The 27,942-nt window shown below is 48.4% G+C and overlaps 1 protein-coding gene across 1 annotated transcript; it reads left to right on the top strand.

The window, feature by feature from the left end:
* The first annotated feature begins 2 nt into the window (after positions 1–2).
* Positions 3–27,942, top strand: LOC122389090 (acetylcholinesterase-like). The gene is made up of 4 exons (XM_043380780.1): positions 3–113; positions 8,831–10,397; positions 21,489–21,664; positions 24,991–27,942. The coding sequence occupies exons 1-4, from the start codon at positions 98–100 to the stop codon at positions 25,119–25,121; spliced, it is 1,890 nt and encodes a 629-aa protein (XP_043236715.1). The 5' UTR covers positions 3–97; the 3' UTR covers positions 25,122–27,942.

Genomic DNA, 27,942 nt, shown 5'->3' with positions numbered 1-27,942 from the left:
ACGCGGCCGACGCCGGCAGGTGGACGCGGTGGGTGGCGCGGTGCGAGGGCCGCCAGCCGGCAGCGCCTACCGGACGACCCGCCTCCAGACAGCCACCATGGCCGCCCTCACAGGTGGGCCATCCGTGCGCATTGTCCTCTGTTGTCTTTCATGACTGTCCCTAGGCGTAGATTTAGTAGTTATACCAAAATATAGCGATTAGATGTGATCTTTTTGATGCATACGCACATAACCTCATTGAATTCTGGTTTAATGGTTTTATTCACCCGTCCTTGCTTTCCTCATGACTAGCTCATTCACAATCGCATCCTGGCGCACACTACCTTGTCTGGAGGATGCTCACCTCCACGAGACGAGTTGGTTGTGAAAGCTGATTAATTGGAGAACACTCTCTCCAGGGTGAAAACTCCATTTATCACTGATTGAGTGAAGGGGAGACTGATACGACGAAACACCGTCTCACCAGTTCCACTGCGTCTCTACACCTCCGTCTCACTAGTTCCACTGCGTCTCTACACCTCCGTCTCACCAGTTCCACTGCGTCTCTGCCTTTGAGGTCAGCCAACCGTCCGTCCAATGTCTTCAGCCGTAAACCCGTATCCTCTCGTCTCGACGCCCGTTGCTGATAGCGCTGCAAGTGTTTCATTAGACCGAAAGCCTGCTCGGAACAAAAAAGTGATTTTTGCTCAAGTTATTATCTTGCAGCCGTTTAATTTTTGTTGCATACGTACTAACTTTTTTCACCGAGCCGCACGATGAAAGCCTCCAATTCAAGCCCAGCGACGGGCGTGAGAAACTATAAGTATGCTCACCTTAATTAGTTATGAGCAGTCATGACTTGTTTTATTTTGTGTGTTCTTCTATAGGTATATCTGGGATTTCTTGGCCCTGACTATCTTCGGATTATACGGCAGCTCCGCATAATCATAATAGCACAGTTGGGGACAGAGACTCGTATACGGTATACCATAGCGGTACGCACCGTTCCGTCATTTCAACTCATTTCCATCCTCAAGACATTCAAATCCTTCTGCCCTACACCTCTACCCCCTGTTCTGGGCCGGACGGACAACTTTGTCCCATGCCGGAGTGCCCGCAAGAGCTCGCCCGTAGCCGGGTGTGGTGAGTGCTGGGGATGGGGTGCTGGTCGGCCCGTCCTTATATGGACGGGCTCAGCCCCGGCGACTTACCAAGGTGCTCGCTCAGACCAATGTCTCCTCCTAACTCCTATCGTCCTTCCGGCCCTGAAATGGTTTCGTCAGACCGAAAGAGCCTAACCAAAAAAAAGCGGTACGACTGTTCAAGAACGAACCGCGCCACATCGCCCCACTACGGCAAGTTGGCCAGACTGTAAGACCGGTCCTGACCATGTCATTTGTTTATTCACCACGTTTTATCCATTACAATGCATTCGATATTAGACGTCAGATGGTTGTTCGTTTTACATTATCTTATTTTTATTATCATTTCGTTTGAAAGGCGATGGTAGGTACCTATAACGTAAAATTATAATGACAATGCTATATTTTGGTACCTCTATGTCAATACTATTGCTCAGAAACGCCCGGAAGCGCGGCAAAAAATGAACATGCCGGCGGGTCTGGCGGGTAGGTAGACTATCCCGCAGTGCACGCGAGTACAGCCGTATATACAGCCTACCGCGCCAGAGTTGAGCGGAGCCCGCGGCGGTGCGTTTGTTACAGTTTGTTGCACTGCACGGGGCTGTGCTCACTGGCCACGAAACTCACAGGCAGGTGCACTTGTTTGTATTGGCCTTTTTCACGACGGGCTATCCGGCGAGTGCACCTAATTTGACCAAATCTGCACCTAGTCTCTTTTACAGCAAATATCTGTATTTTATGAATTTATTTCAGTGTTTTCATCGATGATATTCTCTGATAATATGACAAAGCAGGCATATAAGCAATTATTAGTCGTGTTTCCATAGGGTTCCCTTAATCTTCCCCTATTTCTCCCCTATTTTCAGATCGAATTTTAGGCATCATAGCGCTCGCGTGTAACGTTGCTATGGACGCTATTGTTAGAAGCATACTAAGCATCGTTTATGCTGTAAACAATATAAATTGGGCTTATTTAATACTCGAAATTCAACAATTCATATTTTGAAGTAATTTTATCCTGCCCTTCAATTCCCTCTTTAAGCGACAAATAGGGGAGGATTTGGTAGCGTAGCGCCTTTCCAAAAGCTGCTACGCTACCATATCCAGTGGTTCTCAAACTATCACATCACAAAAGCGGCGTGCTGATTGGCCGGCAGTTCCGAATCGTCCGACTGGTGGTCCCCGACTCGGCAAGCGCACGTGCGCCGACTGAGGATTTTTAAGTGGCATTAACGCATAAACCAAGGCATAAACGGCAGAAAGTCAAGGCGGAAATTCGACAGGTGCGGTGTTCTGATATTGCCGTGGAGGTGATTACACCTACTTGAATAATAGCTCAGCCGTTTAAAGTATGTTAAATGCCAGATAGTTTTCTGATATTTCTTGCTTTGAGCTTTCATGTGCTATCACTTTTACCTCAGTGTCTAGTCTGGAAGCTATTTGGGAAAGCCCTGAAGGTAAGTAACAATTGCAAACTGCTTCTAGAATGACTTAGTTGCGCCATATTTGTAGTGAAGCGAGGTAAAGGAGACAGAGGATTCCTTTATAAGGGACATTTAAGAGACAAATAGGGGAAGATTAAGGGAACCCTATGTAAACACGAGTGTTACCCTAGCCGATATTAAGAGACACACTGAACCTGATTTGACCAAATCTGCACCTGATCTGCACCAAATGTGCACCAGATGTGTACCAGATGGCCGTCGTGAAAACGGCTATTGTAGAATAATCTTATGTTTTAGTTGATTGTATTTCGCTTACTCGTTATAGCTGCAGCAATGCACCACTGATCTACGAGTATCAATCTTAATTCTCCCTCCCGGACTGATATAACTTACAACGGACAGTGCAGTCCAGGTGTTATGCATATTCTGGCTTAGCCTGAAGTTTGTCGGTAGCCACTGAGGATGCTAGCTAAGCGCAGGATTTACATTGACTTAAGTGCCACTGCAATTAACATTAATTACTCCATGAATGACGTACGCACTACGCGCAGCTGCGCTCGCTGCATGGGTGCATTAGGTATGCCTTTTCAATATCATATCAGCTGTTCGCTTTGAGCTGCTGCCACCTTTATGGTGCATTCAGGTTTAAATTACCTTTGAATTATGCCTGATTTATTGAAGCACCATTGCATGTGATAATAAGGAGCTGTTAGTCATTACAATATGAGAAATAGCGAGGAAAGCTTTGTCATTGTGTGGCTGTCTACTCATAATAATGGATTGGGAACATTTTCTGATTGAACTCAATGCACGATGCATTTTATAAAACGTTTGATTAATTTTGTTTTATATGATTTTAAGCTTTTACGACTAGACATTACAAAGTAGGAACGTTTTTCGGCTACTAGTCGTTTATTGTTTTCGTTTCGAATTTTCGACCTTCGCATCGAGGTCGTTGTCAAGAAACAGTGGCGCGGGAACTTCTTCCAGACTGGGGGGGCTGAACCATAATAGAAATCAACCTAGGGTACCCCCAAATCTAGTTTTCTCACCGGTTTTAGGCCACTTATTTTTCAGACCTTGGCCTTTTCAACAACAAAAAAAAAACGAAAATATTTTCAAAAAGTGAGGCATTCCGTCTCAGCTGAGTGAAGAAACTACTGTTTTGGCAACCTGGAGTAAAGGTTTTAATCTGCCAAATGAGTTGCCGAGCCAGTGAAATTGGTGGAGTTTTCACTTACATGCTTTCTTCCTTTGTGACCCACAACCCCTAATTTGGGGAGGACAAGCTGCCCAACGGTTCCTGGCCTCATGAAACGTTGTGGGGCACCGCCCCCACGGCCGCAGAGTTGTGGGGGCAAGCTTCCCCCACTGCCCCCTCCCCCGGTTCCCACGCCTATGTATGAATCTATGAAATTATGTTGGTAGATTTCCGATTTCGATTCCTCCAGCTGGGGGGGGGGGGGGGCTCAAATACATTACGAGCCCCTCCAGCCGAAAAGCTGGGGGGGCTCAGCCCCCCCTAGCCCCCCCGGTTCCCGCGCCACTGTCAAGAAACATATAACAATCCAATCGGAATTTTGTTTTAGGCTGGTTATTGACCAGCTATACTTATCTGTTAAGTGCATGTGTTTCATTATGCGTCTAAATCGTGCATTTAGTAATGTTTATTTTAATTGGGTCGAATGTTTCACTTCATTCGACTTTTGCTGATTTGTAAGACTGAACATCGCATACGGTTTAGTTTAATATAAATTAAATTCATAATTAAACTGGATGTGATCTACCTCAAGCAAGGCTTTAACAATTTTCACAAACAATAATATGGCGTCGTGCCTCGTGAGTCAAGTTTCCCATTGGATTTTTTTTAAAGATATTAAGATTTGCATGAAATTAACGGACAGACTCCTTGACTACATGGAAAGTTTGGGTCAACATAGCACGTTGCGCTTATAACAGACGTGTATGTCCTTCAATGTTACTCAATGATCAATATCATTTGATGTTTTCATAGGTAGTAAGTCAAGTCTATAAACCAGGTTTTATAGGCGCCGGCAACGTTACACTAAGGACAAATAGCGGTAAACCGCACACATACTCGTACACCAGTGTATGGAGGTTACTGCGAGCGTTGAGCACTGCTATAGGTACTGTAAGGTGAACTGGTGTTTGCTGGACGCTGTCGAGTGCTGACCGGGCCCGAATAAATTTGGAAGAAAGCGCAGAGCCGCAGGGCAAGGCCGCCAACGCACTCAGAGCCTCGGAGCCGACGCACGGAGCGACGATTTAGCGACGCACCTAGCCGCGGGCCGCCGCTCGGGCCGTCGTCGGCCGGGCGGCGCTCGGATCGATGGCCAGCCGGTGCCACTAACCCGCTACCGCCGTTATCAAGGACACACGGTATCGACCGATCACGCCCCGACGCGCTGCACCTCATGATAACTGCAGCCACTAACGCACCTGGTCGAGCACGTTATCACCGGGCTGTCAGCCTGTCAGACAGCGGGCCGTAGATCGAGACAGTTCTGACAGAAGAAGGTCCCGTGCCAGATGTCAGCCACAGTTTGAGCAGGGGGAAATGGGAAACGCTGAATAGCTATTACAAAGGCTTCCATTTTTTGTCAGATCCAAAAAGTGTAAAAATGCACCAAATCTGGTAAATATTCATCAAATGTGACATCTTAAACCAATATTGGTAAGTTAGCATCAAACCAGGAATTTGTTTTACCAAAATAAGAAAAATTTATCACCAAAATAGGAATTTTCAGGCAACTCGACCATTTTTAGGGAAAATCCTACCAAATGAAGTACAAATTTACCAAAAAGTGAATTCCTTACACCAAATACATGCAAGAATGCACCAATTTTAGTAGGAATGTTTTATCTACTGGATCAAATGGTATAATTTCAGCAGAATTTCTGGCAGCGCTGGCAGCGACTCGGCGTGCCGCGACGCTTCGAAATGGAGCGTCCTCGGCTCGGTAGTGTCCCCTTAACCTTTGCTTCGGTCCTTTGGTCGTTGAGTGTCGCGTCGTTCGTTGAGCTGTGTCTCCCAGCGCGGACTTTTTCGAAATTCGGGGAATAGTGCGAACCTGTGTATAATCAAATCAATTCTCCTACAGACTCTAGCCTTACAGTTGTCTTGTAGAGGAAAGCCAGCAACGGAGGAATCGGATGACTCCTTGAGCGAGTTTCAATCCGAGACCACTCCCGCTCAGTTTCGCGTTAGTAGTAGTGGTCAGGATCAGGATGGCAGAGTGCAGCCAAGTGCCAAAAAGCATCGAGGCCTTAAGGCATTGCCTGGAAGACCATCTGGATTGATCTGGCTGATCAACAAGCTGCTCTTGCCATGATGAACTCTAAGCAAGAAGGTGATGCGGGATGGCGGCTCTGCCGAACTCATATGCAAAGACGTGTATTACCTAATCATTTAATCAATTAGTGCGGCGAAATTACATTTGGTGCATTGTTACGCTTTTTGGTGCAGATATCCACACATAAACGTAAATACCTGGCAACCTTCCAGAATTTAGTAGAAAAGACTAGATTGGTGCAGAAATTCTGGTTTTGGTTCAAATAACCTGTAATTTATTTGGTGCAAGACATACCGATATTTGGTGAGACAGCAATCACAGATTTGGTGTAGAAACCCCGGTTTTGGTCTGCCAAAGTATTAGTCCCCTATTACAAATATTGCACGATTTTCCCAAACAAAAACTACCTGCTGTTTTTACGGCAGTTATTACGAGCGAGCGAGCGCAGCGAGCGAAGCGAAGTCTTTTCAATATAACGGAAAAATCTCAGTATGAGCGGCCCGGCCCGGCCCGGCCCGGCCCGGCCCGGCCCGGCCCGGCCCGGCCCGGCCCGGCCTGTAACGCTTTTGAGAGGCTTATATCTCAGCAACCGCTGGACCGATTGGCCTGCGGTCTTCTTTGCTGGGTAGCCCCATCCCTTCTACCCCGTAATTGACTACTTTTGATACATCTCAGTGACCGCCGTGGCACGTGCCACGTGAAAAGTCAAGGGTGTTCAAGCAGTTTTGCAAAATTAATGATTTTGAGAGGCCCATATCTCAGCAGCGGCTTGAGCGATTGTCTTGCGGTCATTTTTATAGGGTAGCTGCATCCCTTCTACCAAAGGTCGGATACTCTTCATCTATGTGAGTGACCCCCACTGCACGTGCAAAATACAACAATAAGAGGTGCCAAATTTGTTCCCATTTCGGTAACTCGGTAATTACTGGGGCGATTTCGCTGAAACTTGGCATACAGGTAGGCACCCACCAGGCAATGCATTCCCATGTGTTGCGGTTAGGGTGCTACTGCACGTGCGCACGTGCAGGGGGCGTTTCCAGATCTCGAGAACGGCTGGACCGATTGCGCTCAAATTTGGTACACGGTTGGGGACCGGTTAGTAGGGTGCCGTGCAAAAGTCATTTTGGACCCCGTTTGCACGTGCGCACGTGCAGAATGCCGCTTCCAGATCTCAGGAACGGCTGGGCCGATTGCGTTCAAATTTGGTACACCGCTAGCGACCGGTTAGAAGGGTGCTTTGCACAAGCCCGTTGGAAGTACCCTCTCGCCCTTCCGCACGTGCAGGGCTCACTATCTCGCTCGCTCGTTCTTCGCCCAAAAGGCGTTTTACTGGTGTAATGTTTTGGTATGAATTTATCAAATAGATGACGCCCACCTCAAAGGGAGATAAAAACAATATCATCTAAGGGACTCGCATGAGTTTATGGTGTTTCGTGCAATTATGTGCCTACTTTGCAAACTTTCTCGAGCGGTTTAAAGGTCTGTCTGAAATCTGTATCACTGGTATCAACAATATCATTTATCGATTTACTTTTTGTTAATCAAAATTATTTTGTTAAATATATAACCGTTCATACATTAATAAGAAGATAAGATCTTACATCAACATTTTAATACCCCACCTATGCATTCTTGCATTCAAACGGTGGTAGTGCACGACATAACGGTCGTATAGGAAGTTGGAACTCGAATGAAGTATTTATTTGTGTCAATATGAAATTATTTTAGTTTTTGGGAAAGAGGCACTTCATATGGGTACTGCTACCGCTTAGTTTCCCGTTTTAAGTTTATTATTTAATTTATCGAATCTCAACTGAGCTACATCTCGAGGTAATTCACTATTCATGAATCAGGATCCCTATTGGATATTGCTCTCCGAGCATGATCGATAGGCCCTTCATCAGCTCTCCCACCCGGGGGGCATTTGGGCCGGCACGTGCAGACGAAAACAGAGGGCCGGCCGGCCGGCGCGCCTCGGTGAAGCAGGCACAGCTTAATTAGGAGCGGCACGGGCAGGACGCTGACGGTGGCCAGACGGAGCCTGGTGTGTCCCCAGAGACACAGATACATAGACCTGTCAGCGACCGAACAAAATAACTATACAAAGAAAGACTAACTTGAAATTGTAACTACGCATTAAGTTCAAAGTGATGTATCCCCCTGATCAAATGAATCCTTTCATATATGATATAGCGCCGCATCCGTGATCCGACAACCGCAATAGCGCTCGATGGTTGCGGCGAAGTGCGGAGGAAGGCGCTTGCAAAGTCGCCAGCCGTTCGCCAGCCGTCGAGTGGCATGAGCCGCTTGAGGTGTCGTGCAAGACAGATCTGGCAGAATTGACGGATCAGTAACATTAATTGCGGATTTTCGAGTTCCTGGTCATTAGATGGGCTGTCTTGAGGAACATTGAATTAGTGTGCTGCATATAATCCAGTTGCGGAGGTTGCACTGACGAGCTTTATTGCCCAATAGTTACTTACTTGTGGGTTATGCCTTTTACCACTTTGATGTCAAGTGCAACTGTCTTGCAATCGACTTTTTCAGATTGGTGTCTTTGATCATTTATGAGCAAAACTTTAATTAGGTAAATTGTCTATAACAATACAATAGTAACAGCCTACCAAGAAGAAAACGGATAGAAGATAGAAAGTTAAGCCACCGAGTAATATTCATAACATTACCAGAGACACAACAACGTCATGCGCAATTGCCGAGCAATAGGTACTGCGAAGTGCGAATGCAGAATGCAGCTTGACGTGATTTCTGGAGAAGTGAAATGGAGGCATTAAAATAATTTTGCACCGTATGTTTTATTTCCCTATTTCCCCTTTTATTCGTTCTCTTCACCATCCTTGCTTTCTCCCCTCCTCGCACTCCCGGATCGTTTCTGCAACTTCTCCCTCCGACCTGGAAGAACGGGAGTAACGTTCCCTCCCCTGCTTTACAGGTTCGCTCTCAGGCGCGCTTCAGCTGGCACTTTTCCTTCTGCTGACACCGCGGTCGCAGGCCTACCCGCAGTTCGGCGACCCCGACATGACCTTCCCCGGCGAGAACAACAACTTCGCGGAACGGGAGCACGGCGACCTGGTGGTGCGGACTGACAACGGTCTGCTGAAGGGCATCACGCTGACTGCGGCCACCGGTCGCCAGGTGGACGCCTGGCTCGGCATCCCCTACGCACAGCCACCACTGGGCAACCTGCGCTTCCGCCACCCGCGACCCATGCAGGCCTGGCAGGGCGTCCGGGAGGCGCGCACACTGCCCAACTCCTGCTGGCAGATCAAAGACACCTTCTTCAACGACTTCATCGGCAGCACCATGTGGAACGCCAACACGCCGCTGAGCGAGGACTGTCTGTACCTGAACGTGGTACTGCCGCGGCCGAAGCCGAAGCGTCCGGCGGCGGTGATGCTGTGGATCTACGGCGGCGCCTACTACAGCGGCTCGTCCACGCTGGACGTGTACGATCCCAAGATCCTCTCGTCGGAGGAGAACGTGATCGTGGTGTCGATTCAGTACCGCGTGGCCTCGCTCGGGTTCCTCTTCATGGACCACCCGGCGGCGCCCGGTAACGCCGGCATGTTCGACCAGCTCATGGCCATTCAGTGGGTGCACGACAACATCGCCGCGTTCGGCGGCAACCCCGACAACGTCACGCTGTTCGGAGAGTCTGCCGGCTCGGCCAGCATCAGCATGCACCTGCTGTCGCCGCTGTCGAGACCGCTCTTCAGCCAGGCCATCATGCAGTCGTCGACGGCCACCAATCCTTGGGCGGTACTCGACCGTGAGGAGGCCAAGAAGCGGGGCCTGCGCCTGGCTGAGGCTACGAAGTGTCACGAGTATGACAAGCAGGACGTGGAGAGCCTCATCGAGTGTTTACGCCAAGTCCATCCGAGCGACTTGGTGCATTCGGAGTTTTTCACCACGGGCATTTGCGAGTTTGCCTTCGTGCCGGTGGTGGATGGCACGTTTCTCGTGGAGGATCCGCACATATCGCTCAAAACCGGCAACTACAAACGCACAAACATATTGGCAGGTAGCGTCAGCGAGGAAGCAAACTATTTTCTCGTATATTACCTGACCGACTACATGAAACTCGAAGAGAATGTTGTGCTAACACGAGAGCAGTTTATCGAATCCGTAAGCCAAACGAACCCCTACTTCACGACAACGGCTCGCCAAGCAATTGCCTTTGAGTACACCAATTGGGTCAATCCTGAGGACCCCGAATCAAACTTGGACGCTGTCGATAAAATGGTCGGTGATTATCAGTTTCTTTGCGGTGTTAACGACTTCGCCGAAACATATGCCGGCACCGGCAACGGTGTCTTCATGTACCACTTCCGGCAGCGCTCTGCCGCGTCACCGTGGCCCAAGTGGATGGGTGTGCTGCACGGTGACGAAATCTCCTTTGTCTTCGGAGAACCGCTCAATCCCACCAAGAAGTTTTCAGCAGATGACCGCAAGCTCTCGGTCAAGATGATGCGCTACTGGGCCAACTTTGCCAAAACTGGGTAAGTGTTGCAAACTCGATCGCCCCTGCTATGTGGCTACCTTGCAAGTACAATTCACTTCACCATCCTTGTGATTTTATCGTTGATGTTTCTTGTAATCGTGACCATCAATATGCCTATCGTATTTTTCTGACGTTATTGCCTACGTAGTTAGTTTAAGTAATTATATAGGTACCTACTCAGTGGCGTATCCAAGGGGGGATCCTGGGGGTCCTAGGGTCCCCCCTGGAGCCTAGAAAAAAAGTTTTTTTATAACACGGAAAAAATTGAAATGACTTCGAGGGCCCTTTTGACCACTTCCCATTTTATTCGCTAAAAGAAAAAGTATTGTAAAACTCTTTTAGGGACCCTTTGAGGATTGTTAGAGCCTAGAGGACACATTTAGGCCAATGAGGGACCTTGTGAAGTATACAGAGGGCCCTCTCAGGTATGTACACAGAGGGCCCTTTCAGGCACACAGAGGGCCCTCTCAGGCACACAGGGGGCCCTCTCAGGCACACAGGGGGCCCTCTCAGGCACACAGGGGGCACTCTCAGGCACACAAAGGCCCTCTGAGACAGACTTGTAAACGACTCAAATTTTTTTTTGAGTCGATTCTTTGTTTGAGTCTGGGAAATTTGAATCGATTCATCAAACGACTCATGATGTTAAATTTAATTGATTCGAATCAACTCATGACTCATCAAGTTCCTCGATAAAATGATTCGAATCAACTCATGACTCAAGCAACTAGCCAACGGAATGATTCGAATCAACTCATGACTCACACATTTTGATGAATCGATTCAAATCAACTCATGACTCACACGACATTTTTATTGAACTTATTTCATTCAACCCATGACTCACTATAGGCATTTGTTGATTATTTGACTCAAAGCTTTGATAAAATGAATATGCCGCATACCACAATTGTATTAAGCAGCATAGTAGCCTTGACCAAAGATTCAAGCAGCTACCTAGTAGGACTAGGTACATAGGTACCTACCTTACACCTACCTATCTTCAACACTCAACAGTCAACAGTGCAATGTCAGATAAATTGTAAGTAACTCTGAGAGACAATTATAATATAAGTAAGGACTAAGGAGTAGCATAGTAACCTATCTCTTATTATTACCTAGAAAGTCTTATTTGAAAATTCAAAAGCACAAGTTCCAAGAGGCATTCATGTTTTTTTTTAATCAAACTTTTTCTACATGATAATGAGACAAATGTTACTACTTCTTACTTATCAGATAAAATTATTCAAACAGTACAACCTCAAAAATAGGATTAATCCCACCTGTGAAACATTCAGCATCAACAGCATCAAGGACTCCATGGGCCGCGAGGAGGCCATGACCTTGCATGAGTGGCTAGATATGATCTTGAGCAATTTTAGATTAAAAATGACGTCATTGAATATTAATCGATATCAGGAGCACCGGAGCACTGACCAAGTGGCTCTTTTGGTAAAAATAAATTGTCATTGGTGCAATTCGGGCAACGTCATCCGGCCAATTTGTCACGAGATTCAGACGTGAAAGTTATCAACTGCGCCATTAATGTAGTTTTCTTAAAACATTCTATGACTTTCACCACATATCAACAACCACCTTACAAAATATCGCCTCAGAAACGATCTTCCTACTCTTCTCGGAGATGATCCAGCACTAACTGATCTAGTACTTGATTTTGTCTTAAACTCACCTTATTCCGACAAACTGTAAAGTATGCACCACTACTTGACCTTAGGCATACCGCATTACAAGGACTATATAGTCGCCGAACGAATGCGAAAAGCGTCTTTTTTTTCTTCATCCTCGCTATCATTGCAAGGGACTGTCCACATTCTCTGGGACTGTCCCTTCACCCACTGCACAACGACGAGCAGCGGCCAAGGATTCGTCAGTCACGGACCCGGCCGCTGAACAGCGGCTGCGGCCGGGTTTGGGCGACCACAGGCCCGGGTACAGCAATCGGCCTTCAACAGCGGCAGCGACATATCCCCCACCCTTCAAACCATTCCTATCATCCAACTTTCATCGTAACATCGTAACCCTACCATTTACAAACTTCCTCCTTCCCTCCCCTCACAAACATCAATTTAACGGTAAGTCTCGCTGTCATTTATGTGTCTTAACGTAAATTCATGGGTTTTTTCCCCATATTCATGGCATAGTACATGGATATGGGTTTTCCCATGTTGTCTTGCAGTAAAGTGGCCACCGGTCTTAGTTAGGACGGCCGGTTTCTTTTGCGCGGCGTAGTTAGGTCGCCGCCCTCCTCGCGAGGCCGGTAACGTAAGTTAGGGCCACTAAAAAAAAAAACCTTCTATTCTCGAATTCATGACGTCACTCATAGTACATATTTTAGGCCAATGGAGATCGCTGATAAAATATTTCAAAGCCGCTCCTTTACATTATTCTGAAGATTCTATGATGTCATAAAACAAGTTTCTTTTTAAACTTCTATTTCATGGAAAAATGTGCATTTTGTGGTTTATTGGCAGTTGAGCATCGCAATTTTGTGGTTTATAGGTGAGTTTATTTATATTATAGCATAGCCTATAGGTAGTTTATAGGCTATAGGTAGTTTGGGCGTATTTGACTCAATAGACGCCCAAACTCTTATGCTGTTGATTGATTATTGGGACCAAATTGGGACTGGGAGAAGGGGAGGCAGCCGCAGGTGTCAATTCTGACTTCTGACATGTAAAATGTAGGTACCTAGGTAGTGTAGCAGGCACTTGGTTTGGTAAGACTAAGTACCTACCAACTGCCAAATGCTTTTGGCTCATTAGGCGCCTGTGCCTGGCTCTTGTAAGTCTGAAATATGGAGTTAAGTGATGGCTAAAGCTGAGGGGGTGATCTAGCATTGATTATTAGTGTGTTGATGGTGACTTGTAAACGACTCAAATTTTTTTTGAGTCGATTCTTTGTTTGAGTCTGAAAATTTGAATCGATTCATCAAATGACTCATGATGTTAAATTTAATTGATTCGAATCAACTCATGACTCATCAAGTTCCTCGATGAAGTGATTCGAATCAACTCATGACTCATCGAAAAACGGTTTGATTCTGAGTCGATTCATGAATCAACTCAGAGTCGTTTACAAGTCTGCTCTGAGACACACAAAGGGCCCTCTCAGGCACACAGACGGTCCTCTGAGACTCACAGAGGGCCCTTCCAGGCACACAGAGGGCCCTCTCAGGCACACAGAGGGCCCTCTCAGGTACACAGAGGGCCCTCTCAGGCACACAGAGGGCCCTCTCGGGCACACAGAGGGCCCTCTCAGGCACACAGAGGGCCCTCTCAGGTACACAGAGGGCCCTTTCAGGCATACAGAGGGCCCTCTCAGGCTCACAGAGGGCCCTCTCAGGCACACAGAGGGCCCTCTCAGGCTCACAGAGGGCCCTATCAGGCACACATAGGGCCTCTCAGGCACACAGAGGGTTCTCTGAGACACACATAGGGTCCTTTCAGGCAAACAGAGGGCCGTCTCAGGTACACAGAGGGCCCTCTCAGGCACACAGAGGGCCCTCTCAGGTACACAGAGGGCCCTTTCAGGCACATAGAGGGCTCTCTCAGGTACACAGAGGGTCCTCTTAGACACACAGAGGGCCCTCTCAGGCAAACAGAGGGCCCTCTCAGGCAAACAGAGGGCCCTCTCAGGTACACAGAGGACCCTCTCAGGCTCACAGAGGGCCCTCTCAGGCACACATAGGGCCTCTCAGGCACACAGAGGGCCCTCTCAGGCTCACAGAGGGCCCTCTCAGGCACACATAGGGCTCTCTCAGGCACACAGAGGGTTCTCTGAGACACACAGAGGGTCCTTTCAGGCAAACAGAGGGCCGTCTCAGGTACACAGAGGGCCCTCTCAGACACACATAGGGCCCTCTCAGGCACACAGGTATGAATTGTATTGTATTGTATTGTTCTGATTGAACACGTGAATTGTACGTGTTCTGATTAATGTAATAAATTTATTCTATCTATCTATCTACACAGAGGACCCTTTCAGGCAAACAGAGGGCCGTCTCAGGTACACAGAGGACCCTTTCAGGCACACAGAGGGCCCTCTCAAACACACAGAGGGCCCTCTCAGGTACTCAGGGGGGCCTCCCAGGCACACAAAGGGCCCTCTAAGACCAGCAGAGGGCCCCTTAAGACGAACAGAAGGCCCTCTGAGGTACGAGGGTCAATGTCAGGCCACAAGGTACCCTATGAGGCCACCAGACGGCCCTCTTAGATCAAAGATGGTCCCTGGAGGTCACCAAAGGGCCCTCTGAGGTGGACAAAGGGCCCTCTGAGATCGAAGAGATCAAAGAGGGCCCTCTAAGGCGAATGGAGGGCCTTCAAAGGTCACAAAGTGCCCTCTGAGGCCACTGGAGGGCCTTCTGAGGTGATATGAGGCTATGTCAGACCACCATGAGCCCTATGAGGTCATCAGGCCCTCTGAGATCAAAGAGGGTCCTTGGAAGTCATCGGAGGACCCCTTAAGGCTCATTGAGGCGAACAAAGGCCAGAGGGCCCCCTTGGACACCACAAAGAAGTAAAAAAGATCCCTCTGAGGTCAAAGACAGCTCTCTGAGATGTAATAGGGCCATTTGAGGCCTCCGAGGGCCCTCTGATGCCACTGAGAGGCGCCCTCTGATGCCAAAATAGGGTCCTCTGAAGTCTAAATCCACCAGAGGGCCCTCTGAGGCGAACAGAGGGCCCTAACATCCACCTCAAAGAGGGCTCTCTGAAAATCAACTGGCCTTCGGAGTCAGTGTCCCAAAATCGTATTTTGGCTTGGGTGTCGGAAAAGGTCACCCAAAAGAGGGATAAGAGTGGACAATTGTCAGTCACAGGGCAGTCGGAGTCCTCTGAGAAGGCCACTTGAACCTTACAACAGAGGGCCCTCTGAGGTGATATGAAGGCTATATCAGGCCACTATGGGCTCTATGAGGTCATCAGGCACTCTGAGGAAAAAGCTGGCCATCTGAGGCGAACAGAGGGCCCTTGGACAATCAGAGGACTTTTTAGGTCAACTAGGGGCCTTATGAGGCCAGTAAAGGACCCTTTGGGACACAAACAGGGCCTCTCAGGCACCCGGAGGGACCTCTTTTCTAAGGCAAACAGGGAGTCACCTTAGATGATATGAGGGCTATTTTAGGCCACTAGGGGCCTCATGTATTAGACCAACATACGGTTATTTGAAGTAAAAGAGAACCTTTTGAGGTAAAAAGGGCCCCTGGAGAGAAAACAGAGGGACCTTTCAGGTACCCAGAAGGTCCATGGAGGCCACTAGAGGACCCTTTGAGGCCAGTGATGGTCTTCAGAGGCCATCAGAGGGTCCCTCTGAGGGTAACAGAGGGTCCTTAAGACGACCAGAGGCCCTCCGTGAAAATGCGGGCGTCACAAGGCCCGCGGTTTGCATCAAAGGTCAGGTAGCTATGCCCAGTTTTGGCTCTCTGTTGCCTGCCGACGTGTTCCGAGCTGTCGCAAAAAAATGATGTGGTGCCCCCCCCCCCCCCGGCCGGCTAGGGTTCTTCTAACCAGGGATGCGGAGGCGTGGAAATTTCAGACGGCTCCGGCTCCGGCTCCGGAGAAAAAAAAATCGGCTTCGGCTCCGGCTCCGGCTTCGACTCCAGTACTCAGTTCATCCTTTATACAAATAAATACGGGTGGAAAAGAAAAGATGAAGGATTGGTTCACATTGCTTCTGTATTTGCATAACAAGGCTATTTTGAATACCACATATTTTACTGCCTTGTAGGTACTGTGAAACTGAACTAGGTCAATAATGTTTTCCTCTTCAAAAAAAAAAAAAAAACAGCCGGAGTCGCCGCCTTTTTTACCGCTCCGGCTCCGGCTCCGGGCTATATTGTTTCACGGCTCCGGCTCCGGCTCCGGCTCCAGGCAAAATATGCCGGCACCGGCGGCTCCTCCGGCTCCAGCTCCGGCTCCGCACCCCTGCATCTATAACTCGGCTTCTGAGCCACGTACCAACACGCCTAAGGCAGTGTTCGAAGGGACGCAAGCAAACAATAATGACGCCTGTCACTTTTTAGATCAGTTCAAAATTCAGTTCACATAAGTCATCCAAGGTTAAATTTCGCCAATTTTCAGGTCCAACTTCGACAATTTTCAACAAACCACCGCATGATTCGGAAATGAATAGAGCTACAGTACCGGGGAAAAGCGTAGTTAATAGCTCTTTTAACACCCCTTTCGCCGTTTCCATCCTCAGGACATTCAAATCCTTCTCCTCCATGCCGCAACCCCTGATCCGGACTGGACCTGGACGGGCAACTTAATATTCCATGCGGGCGGCTCCCATTGGAGCGCACTGCAGCTCCTAAGGAAGCACACTCGTAACCGGGTGCAGTGAGCACTTGGGAGGCTGGTCGGCCTGTCCTGTTGGACAGGCTCAGGCCCAGTGAGTCACCAAGGTGCCCGCCCAGACCAATGTCTCCCTCAATTCCTATCATTTTTTTAAAATAAATTTAGTCCGAATCTTTTGATGGGAAGGATTCACAAGGACAGAGCCACCGCTAAGCGAAGCTTGTTGCGGTGACCCTGCCCTCTACCCTCCGATCGCGCAATTCCAGTTCTATGGCAGAATTTAGAGTCCAAAGTTTAACGTGCGCACATAGCCGCGCACGGCCGGTCCCCTCACTGACTTCACCTGGATACGGCCTGCCACCAACCGCAACCATACCTGTCAGGAGGCCCATAAATGTCAAGCGCCCGTCGCGCTTCGAACCCGGACTGGTGTAACCGGGTACGCGTGCTCTCACCACGCGGAGTCCAACGCTCTGGCAACTGAGCTACGGGACCGGCATCATCCCTCCGGCCCTGAAATGGTCTCGTCAGACCGAAAGCCGAAAGGGCCTGGGTCCAACCCAACAAAACAAACAAAGCTCTTTTAACGATCTTTCTGTAAATTTTGCTCAGATTTGACCTAAGCCTGTTAATTCTACACTTTTTATATCGGAACATTTTCATGTTTCTACAGCTCTGTAGGCCTGATAGCTCTTCCTGCGAAACCTTTTTTGGGTCGAAAATGGCAGAACATGACGTCATTCTGACGTATTTGCGGCCAACCTATCACAGCCTCTGGAAAAAGGTCACAATGTGTAAAATGGATGCCCGGAGAGGTCCTGAAAGTTTGGTGGCGATATCTGCAGTCATTTAGGAGATAGCTACGGAAGAGGACAGGGTGCCGTTTCGCCCCCCCCCCCCCCCCGCCTACGGGGCGCGGGCTAACGCCCTTTCAACTCAGGCTTCAAGGGCCCTTTTGCCACTTAAGGGCCCTTTCAACCCCGTCAGTCAAGGGCCCTTTTGACTGCGGACCCCCCCTGAGAGAAATCCTAGATACGCCACTGTACCTACTCTGTACACATATGTTTTTAACACGTATGAAAGTGCGAATTTTGCCGTCAAAGAAGAGTCGTTATTATGCACAATTACTATTAGGCACCTCGCAATGTCTTTATCATGCACTCGCTCAATGTCCGTCACTGAATTCAGCAACCGAGCCCCAATGTGGTATGCAACACGACCATGCTTGTATTACCAAAGGCCCTATTGGCAATTAACTAACTCTGACTTATCTCGGAATGTTTCAGTTGTAAATTCAGGGCTCTAATTTCAACTTTCACTCGGCGCAAAGGCAAGAATGTTTCTGGCCATTCTCCGCGAAAGTCATTAGGTATAGCTGAGAGCGCAACATTTTATCACCCTGTTTAAGGTCAAACTTCAAGCAACCTAGGTAAGCTTACCAGGACAAGTAAATAGAGTTGCAAAGTTTCCCTACCGCATTACCGGCATGCCGGTAATTTTTCACTACCGCAGGTTTTTTTGTGGTATCTGTCATGTCTTGCCGGTAGCATGCCGGTATTTTTGGTTTTGCACAAAAAAAATATTAGTATATGATTCAAACTTTGGACACTAAGAGGAAAATGTGGCATCTCTTGTAGGGGTAAACTGGAATCAACAATGCAGGTTTTTTAGTATGCCGGTAATTTGGTGGTGTTTTTGCTTTGGGCGTGGTAGCATGCCGGTATCCCCAAAAAAATTTGTGGGGCGGGGCGGTGCCGGTAGCAGCCTTTGGGGGAAACTTTGCAACTCTACAAGTAAAGTAACCCTTAGTCTTTTAAAAAATGCAATCGCCAACCCGACGTCTCAATTCCCAGAACCTTCAATCCTTGTAAATTCCTTGACAAATGAGTATCATCGTTTCGTAATTACCTATGTCTCGTAAATTTTGCATACTTCCGATTTGGGGTAACGTCAGCTTCAAGACATTATCATTGCAAAGCCATGGAGAAATCATTAACCTTCAATGGAAGTGATGAAATGACTTTCATAGGTGCAGTATGAAAATGATTTCGCAGAAAAGCTTCGTCTGCCAAAAAGGTTAGTTCATTTTGTTGACCTCTGCAGGTCGATCACATGATCTGAGATCAGATTTATTCGCAAGCTTCTTGCAGTTTACCTCAAGAAACCCCACACAAAAGCCCATTTTGCGATGTTAAGCTTTTGTCGTAACCACAGACCTTTATAGCCCAAACAATTGACACAAGGTAAGCTCTTTCCCGGGTTTAATTCAGGAAAATGTTTTTCAATAGCTACCGTTGACTTTTTAGCTACCGTTCACGTCGTTTGCCGTAAAACATTGGTATCACTATCAGTTCTCAAAATTTGGCATTTCATGACCGCTTGTGGTATCACTTTAATTTTGACGAGACAAAAACTAACAATCTAAGAGCCCTGCCGAACTCGCGAACGCCGTTTGTTACTTCTCGCTTCATCGCTCGGTTTTTATTTGTACGGCCAGCGAGCATCTGCTCACTGTTCGCTCTATGTTTGCTCAGACCATGTCCACGTGCATAGGCGTAGGAACATAGGAGGGGGAGGGGGCGGAGGGCTATCATGGCCCCCTTTTTCAGCCATTTTTAAAGTAAAATATTTATTTTTTATTTGAATACAAGAATAAGAGCAGGAGGTGGTGCAGCAAGGTGAGATGAGCACAAAACTGCAAAGAATTTCTTCACACGGATATTGGGGCTCCCACGTTTCGCTCATCGCTGCCCCCCCCCCCCCTCCCCACTTTTAGTGAGGTTCTTACGCCCATGTCCACGTGCGCGCTGAAATTGTTATTGTAATCGGGTTGCAGAATGCATAATTCATCATTCCTTCGTAGTACACCTCCGCATCGTTCCAAAAGAACGTCGTCCCTTCGTTGCTCGATTCATCCTTGACTTTTTTATTACAGCAACCCACTTGGAGAAGATATCTTCTTCCTCCACTCCTGCAGCCGTGAAGGGTTATCCAAAGGACAATGGCCTGCCAAGTCCCTCGGTTCGTGACCGGACTGAATCACAATTCGTCTGGGACTGAATTGTGTCCATCCGTGACCGAGCAGCCGTCGTCTCTCGCTGGACGGGACTGCGGGAAGGCGCGGCGCTGCCGCGGCCGACCGACGCGGAAGTCTGGGCGGTCGGGTACCCGGGATCGATCGGCGCTGCAGAAGCCGAGCGAGCACCACGGCGCCGTATTCGCCGCTTCTGGCGCGCCGGCGCTATTTGTGGCGCGACGGTCGCTGCCCGCACCATGCCGGTCCGTGCAATGTGATGGCACTAAATCGACTGTGAGGTGGGGCAGAGGTGATAGCTGAGCACTCGCCTAGTCTAGGCTGCAAATTGCAGAACATAGGCTGCAGTTCGATTTAGCATCTAACAACAGGCCAGTCTCGCGGTGCTGGAGGAACAGCGTCTTTGCGTAACCTCCAGGGACGTTTTGATCAGCAGTCGGCATTATTTTGTGCTCCTTATAGCCTTTGGGAACCAGACTTGGGCTGGTTAGTCTCGAACAGAAATAGCGAATTGATGGCCCAGTGTCACAGGTCGGAGAACGGCTCGGAACTGCTCTGGTCTCGGCTCCCTCTCTCCCTCTATCCCCTCGCTCCTCCCGTTCCCTGTCCATTTCTCTCTCTCCCGCCCATCTCTGGTATGAGATATCCGATCACGGCCTGACGTCAGCCGACCACTGAGAATATCGGCCGGAGCGCCGGGCCGGGTCGGCTGCCGTCAGGGCGAGTCCTCCATCACCGGCCTCCCCGGGGGCCATCATAGCGCTACGTCCAGCAGCGAGTAGACACGGGATACATCACTGCGTCCTGTGACTGTGAGCTGCTCCCCAACTGGAGTCGTCACAAGCCTAGGCTGTCTCTTCCTGATGGTCGTCATTACCCTATCTCCTGTAGCTGCGGGCCGTCACAGGTTTCAAGCCTCGGATCGCCACAGGATTGTCTCTTCCAACTGAGATGTGATTCACCATTAGATGGTCTCTTCCAACGTTGAGTTGCCAAGGGATCGTCTCCAATAGCAACGGGACGATACAGCTTGTCTCCAATTGAATCTCCATTCTCCAATCAGGCGCTGCTGAAAATAGGACGGCATAAAGTGTGGCTCTCTCCTGAAGATTTACTTCAATGACCTGGTGATTTCATCAGAACTTGGCAATGGCCATGTCGAATACCTCTTAGAGCCCGATATATTTTTGGCTTTCAAGACGCATTCGTTTCGACAGTTTGGGGTTGTCGTTTAGGAGCAATTTGACAAATCTAGCAAAACCATCAATGTCCTATAGGACCCATTGGGCTAGGCACAGCAATGGCTTTGCTTTGAAAAGCAAAAAGAAACGTATTTTTTTAGGCGTGTTTCATCGACAATTACAACATGTATTCACAACCCATGCCTTAATTCTGCCTTGGAACAGTTGGACCACGTTTAAAACAAATTGTTCAGGCTAGGATTTGGCCGTGGAACCACTCTCCAACTGCCGTTCTACATGTGCCTACGTGTATTTGCACCATTTGGTGACGGTTTTAGGTAAACTAGTATTGACGAGTGTGCTTGTGCCAGTTACTTAGGTATTTCGTTAACCGTCTACGCTAAAAAGACTAGACGAAACATTTAAGATTTAAGTATTATGCCTAACAACTAAGCCACTAACGAGCTGCCAGCAATTAAAATAATTAACAAAGCAAGTGAATGTCAATAATCCTGTGACCAGTTCTCTTGGTATATCAATGTCCCGTCATCGTTTCACAGGAACCCGAACCGGGGCTCGGCCAACTTATGGACGACCGACTACTGGCCCCAGTACAAGGCGTACGACAAAAAGTACCTCACGCTGGCGTCCAACTCGTCAGAGGTGGGCGTCGGTCTGCGGTTACGGCAGTGCGCCTTCTGGAACAAACACCTGCCCGAGATCCACAGGGCGACAGGTCAGTCGGGAACGAACGCCCATTGCGGGTACACACGGGTATAGAATGAAGTACTGGAGCTACTTGTCTACCGGCTACCTTTATGACTGCGCAATGGCCACAGTCGCCCGGTTTACCGTAGTGGTAGACTGTGCCGCTTGGCTGAATTGTAAGGCGGCACAGCCTATCCACCCCGTACGATACCGACATGGGTAGGCTGTGCCGCTTGACACTTCAGCCAAGCGGCACAGTCTACCAGTACAGGTGGCTGCTGCTATAATAGTGCGGGGCCGTAGACAAAAGGTTTACGTTTAGTTATAAATGTATAGCTGATTTTGTTTTAATTATAATAACAACTAAATCATGTTTTACAATGTTTTTGCAAGAGTCTACAGGAGTTGTATTTTGATAAGGTGGATCGGATTCGCTCCTAAGTCAGTCGAGTTTTAACATTTAAGCGATATCCTACTAGATATTGGGTAGTCGTATCCATTCTATGAACCGTGCTCAGCGAAAAAAAAAAAGAAAGAAAGAAAGATCGGACTGCCTTTACGAGCGGCTCCGAGAAGTTAGCCGGCGGAGGGCGGTCGTTCGGACAGTTCGGGGATCCTGGCAGTCGGCCAGGCCGTATCGACCGACGTCGGCCGTTTTTCGCCGCTGGAAAACTTTATCGTGTCGGGTGGAGAGATCGCAGAAATGGCGCCGTACATGATTCCTCGCTCTGATACGGGACCTCCGCCGCAGCGGCTGAAGAGGGCCCTGTCGGCAGAAGTGCCGGTATGATCCAACCAAAGGTCGCCGGTCGTGTTCATCCTATGGTTTGCTGGCCGCCGACTATTGAATGGCATCGGTAAAAACCTGTTACAACCGAGAAACAGCCAATGAATATTTGAAATAAGTGATAAAGTTAGTTAGTATTTTATTTCGTGTTTCACATGTGATGTCGTGTCGCCAGACTGTGCCACCTCGGGTGGGCACAAGTCACACAATAACTAATTCACAGCCAAAGATACATACGAGCCAATACGAGCTCGAGCTAATTCACCAAGTCGGAGTCATTTGGTTGAATGCCTTTAGTATTATATTACTCAAGTCGTTACACAGTTTTATGGGGATGACATCTGCTATTTTCTCTATAACTTAGTTGGGCTATCTTGCTTGAAAAAAACTTCTTGTCATTGGTTGTCGTTCCAGCCAGCTGGTTAATGGTTTGGAACCTCATGACCTCTGGGCTCTGGGAGCTTCCTGTAGTTAACTGACGTGGGAGAATGAACGATGCTCTCTTCAGCACCACACAATACCTGAACCATTTATAGAACGGCCGACTCAGCAGTCCGCCCTCTGACCTTTGCTATCTCTCTCAGCACGACGTTCGGTGACCTTTAGCACCACAACACCGCCCTGCTGCTTGTTACCGGCCCAATGTAATATTCTTGTTGCTACGGACTCGTGCATGGAATAATTAATGGCCGGGTCGACCCTCTGTAGAACAGCTGAACTAGCAAATGTATTCTTGCCGAGTTTGGTTATCAAGATGGCAGTCCATGCATTGTTGGGGCACTTGCCTCTACCTCTTTTTGCTATATTTTTTCAGTCTGATTGGCATGACACAGTTCAGTTAGACGTCCGAGTGTTTAACCGGTCAGGTCGGGCGTTTGACGTATACTTTGGCCTGGTCAGACGTCTCATGATATTCAGTGATCTGGTCAGACGTCTAAGGGATAACTATATCACCGTCCGCCCAAACATCCACTGCCCGCTCGGAGGGAGGATCCCTCTCCCTGTCTGCGGATATAGCGGGAGATTGCCGGCTGCCTAATGTGGAGGTGACGGGCGCCGATTCCTCTGAGACGGCGCTGGCCGGTGCTGGCGGGGCCAATCGATGGCTGCAGTACCGGCCTGCCGCCGCCGGGCAGGAGCCCTCTCAGCCCAGATACGCGGCCGAGGGCCGCCTCAGCCCCAGCCGGCTCGGCTCTATCAGGGCGCTGAAATATCACAGCCGACCTCTTAAGACGTGCCATTTTCTGCAGCCGACTAAAAGGTTTATGTGAATTTGAGTGTAGGCTTCTTGAGAACAAACGGAGGACCGGTAATTCTAGGCAGGCAGTTGGTAACTTTGAAGGCCATTGCAGAGCTGAAAAATATGCTTATCCCCAAAAGTGTGCGTACGATATTTAACCAGTCAGTAATATGTTTGACCGGCGCTGTAAATGGTCTGCAGTGCACATAAAGTCGGCTAATGCAAATGAAAGTAAATACAAATGAATAGATTAATATGAGTGTCTTTGTTGCATTAAAACAGTTATGAAACAGACCTCATGTACTGGGAATAAATAGTTCTTGGTTGTCAACTAGCCATGCCATTTTAAGTTCGAAATAAGGCAGATCCATGCGAAAACGCTAAGCCCCGGGCCGATATGCTTCAAGTTTAAAAATGTTATGAAAATAGTCTGTCGACTATCATTTGCTCCGCCCGTTTAACCCATCAAATCCGGCAGTTAATTGGGCTTCCTGGAGTCCCGGTCAATATTGATTGGCAGCACCGGAGACGTTTTACAGCTCGAACTGAATATATTGCCGACCTTTGGCTCCTGGAAATCCAACGACACATGCAAAGTCCATAAATGGGACGGCGATTTCACGGACAGGATGAGTTCTAGATTGGTTGGGTGTGCCCCAACTCGGGGAACTCGAAGCGAAATATACATGTCGCTGGGTAGCCAGCAATGAGCTGCCACGCTCACATGTCAGAACCCAGCATTGGCCGTTAAATACTACCTTGTTGGCTGGCTCTATTGCAGAGTTCTGGGAAATTGGATTGGGGGCTGCCTGACTTCTACGGAATACGCCATCTTTCTTATGCGAAGCGTGCAAACTCATGCTTTATATTCTTTTGGCTCTGCATTTATTGCTTTATATTATTTTTGCTCTACATTTTTGCTTTAAATTCTTGCTTATGTAACTTATTGCCAAAAATGGAAACATTATGTAAACAGATCTCGTTTCGTGAGCTTTAACGAGTCGGAAATTTCCTGAATGATGTGTGAGCCAAAATCTGATTAAATCGTTTCTGTCTTCTGCCCACGTCTTCCCTTTGATCCCTTGCAATTGTATTGTTAATATGTGACTGCACACAACTGAAAACTCCACTTGTCAATAGGCTTCCCGAATCCCGGTTTCATTAGGGAGTGTTATCCCCTCCGTGACCTGGCGAGCCCCCCCCCCCCCCGACTGCGACCCGCCCCTGACCCCTCCCCTCTCCGACTGCGACCCGCCTCTGACCCCTCCCCTCCCCGACTATAGTCTGTAACTCGCCTCCTGAATCTGCATTCCCTTCGTGCCGCCAGTTAAAAACCCCGAGGACGACCAGCCCATCACCTGCGCGATAGCGTCTAGCGGCGACCGACCCGGCCCTGTCATCGCAACTGCCGTGACCGGCTGTCTGCTGCTGCCGCTGATCCCTGGCCTGCGCTGGTGAGCTGCTTCTACAGGCTTTTAGAGCTCAGAAAACAGCCACAGGCGCCGTGTGCTGGAAGTCACGCTGCGAGGCCTCTGCCGCGGGCTGAGGGGCGGAGTGGGCAGCCCGTGACCAGCCAAGAATCTCTCAGCAGCCCGCTGACGCCCAGAGACTGAGCGAGGAAACTCGCGGGAGGACTACACAGGGCCCATGTCCGCCAGTGTGTGCTGGTGTATCAGACAGAGACATTCGAACATGTGTCGGACAGAGTTCAGAGATGTGTCGGACAGTCAGTCCGCACACTGTCCAAAGGTAGCTGAGTTCAGCTCGGCGTCGGACCGCTGCCAGTCCGACCGACTATACCTACTTCATTGAAACAGAGTGTCTTCACTATAACATATCATCATTGTCCGTGTCGCCCGTGGTGAATGTCTGTGTGTGTTTGTGTGTCTGTCAGCAGCTCACGTAGTTCGTTACGAGAGAGCTGGCAGTGCTCGACGGCTCGAGCTGGGCTCTCTGGGCGCAGTGAGCGGTCCAAGCCTGACGAAGCTCGGTCTGGGGCGTCTCGGAGGGACGCAGAGGGACCCGGACACGCCCTCTCGGGTGTAATCAGAGCGTGCTCCGGACGCTGACGGTGGGGGCGGTGTCTCATCTCTCATCGTTGCCCGGCGGCCATGACGCTGTCCGGGGTCTCTGTGTGTCTGTCTGTGTGTGGTCCAAATGGTCCGACAGCGCGCTGTGCGGTCGCGTCCCTCGCACCGCCCTGATTCCGAGCCGTGCAGCGCTGGCCGGAATGGCCGGGGCAACATGATACGTCACAGATCACACCGCTGTATATAGCGAGAATTACCTCTACTGGCTCAGCTTGTAGCTGGTGGCTGAGACTGCTGCTTCTGTCGTCAGTTGTTGGCAAGGAAACCAGCTTCACATCAGCAAAAGTCTATCAGCACTTGAAGCTGGGACCTTATACGCTAGCCGGACAAAACTATCCAGCTGGGAGTGCCGGGGAAGGTTGAGCACCAACCGGGTCCCAACGCCCATCCAGCCCGGTGTCAGTAAGAAGTGTGTTCTCTATGTGGATTATCATGCTGCCAGCTCTCTACCCGGCCACGGCCTTGTATAAACGTCATTTACATGTGTAAACTGTAAAAAGTGGCTGACATCTATCAGCTTCGATAGATGAACTCATGTTTGATGGCGAAGTGACGTTTCACGTTCCACGCCATTCATGCAACATATCAATTTGAGAACGTATAATGCAAATGGTGCTCTGCACAGACAATCTCAACATATCATTTTAACAATACTCTTTCGATAATATCTTTGTACACGCCTGTTCAGATTGTGTGTACATAGAATGGCCATATTTGGCGCCGATATGTGTCGTTCGTCCTTTTGTGATGGCCTCATTCCTCTCGATATAGCTATGATAGTGAAAGACTTAGGCCGCTTTGGTAGGTTTGCAGTCGAGAATAGTGAACTTGTTGGGCAAGATGGCGTAGTGACGCAGCACAGATGAGTACTTAGGTTTGAGACAACTTAGGTTTTGAGTCGATCCGTTCACGTTTTAGATCCCAATATTTTAATGTACTCCAATGGTGTCCTGTTGATGGGTTCTGTCCTGTCGAATGTCGATGGGTACCGATATCCCTAGCGCTAGCCCCGTACACTATTGGGATGTCTCTTCAGCAGCGTTCCAGCTAAAAAGGCAAACGGGTGCCGTAGCTGCACGCCTGCCAGCACAGCTGGCAGGCCTCGTTTACAGCGATACTCCATGTGGCTCAATTTATTATCAACACACAGCGCCTTTCAATTTCTATTGTATACCTTGTGATTCAAGCTGGTTAATGACAATCATTATCTTATAACGCATGCACATCTGCTGGAAAATGTATTAATTGCTCTTTTATTTGGTATCCATTTTTAAGACAATCATCTTGGGCTTTGAAAGCTTTTACGTGATAAATATAAAATCAAACTTCTTTCCATTGAGATACATCTACTTAGGAAGGAATCGCAGCAAACAGTGTGAGCGAGCGGGTGGATTTGTCAGTATTTTTGGATAAATGTCTTGTTTCTTGATCGTTATACTTTTGCTAAAGGGTTAAACTTCCTGCAGCATGCATGTCCTAGTGACCGAAATTGCAACCATATTAGATGTTACACCTTTCAATTGTCTCAGCAAACATATCTGAAATGACATGCGTTAGCCATCGACTCTCCTTACCGAGTGTGCTGCTATTGCGGCTTGGCTGCATTAACTCTGAAAGTAATAACAGCTAAAGCCTACGTATATGTATAATTGAGATTTACGCTTATCACATCAATACTTAATTAGGTGCATCATTATGGGTCGTAGCTTCCTTTATCTTGTGGCTTCTTTGATGTTTTAAATATTGAACGCTGCAATCCTATGAAACATTAGACGTAAACAATTAATGTGTGCAAATATATGCAGATCCATTCCTAATTAATATTCAAAAAAATATCTTACTAGGCCGATATGAGCTTGTCCGGTGTCCACTGCTGTTATGGACAGATGTAAGAATATAGGTATCTTTTGAAACCAGCGTTATCTTTGTTTACGTTGCAGTATAAACGTATCTATAAATATACCTACTAATTACCCAAACATATCCAAATGTGACTGAATGTTTATCCTGCTCCTATGGATGCCAAATGTGTAAAAACTTTAACTAATTAACTGTACCTTAATTAAGATAAAAGGATTAAACAGTAAAAGAGGGAATATTATTTTTATATGCACCTCTTGGAAGTAAAGCTACCCTATAAGGCCAAGTTTTTCGTTCTGACATCGTGTTTTGTCATACGTATACCTACA

Source organism: Amphibalanus amphitrite, unplaced genomic scaffold, assembly GCF_019059575.1.
Source record: "Amphibalanus amphitrite isolate SeventyFive unplaced genomic scaffold, NRLGWU_Aamphi_draft 000343F_arrow, whole genome shotgun sequence".
NCBI classification, from domain to species: Eukaryota; Metazoa; Arthropoda; class Thecostraca; order Balanomorpha; family Balanidae; genus Amphibalanus; species Amphibalanus amphitrite.
This window is presented reverse-complemented; position numbering and strand designations above follow the sequence as displayed.

Excerpts from the sequence above, each read along its gene's own strand:
- LOC122389090 (XM_043380780.1), top strand. Across the intron at positions 10,398-21,488 it reads GCCAACTTTGCCAAAACTGG|GAACCCGAACCGGGGCTCGG; the intron begins GTAAGTGTTGCA and ends ATCGTTTCACAG. Across the intron at positions 21,665-24,990 it reads CGAGATCCACAGGGCGACAG|TTAAAAACCCCGAGGACGAC; the intron begins GTCAGTCGGGAA and ends TCGTGCCGCCAG.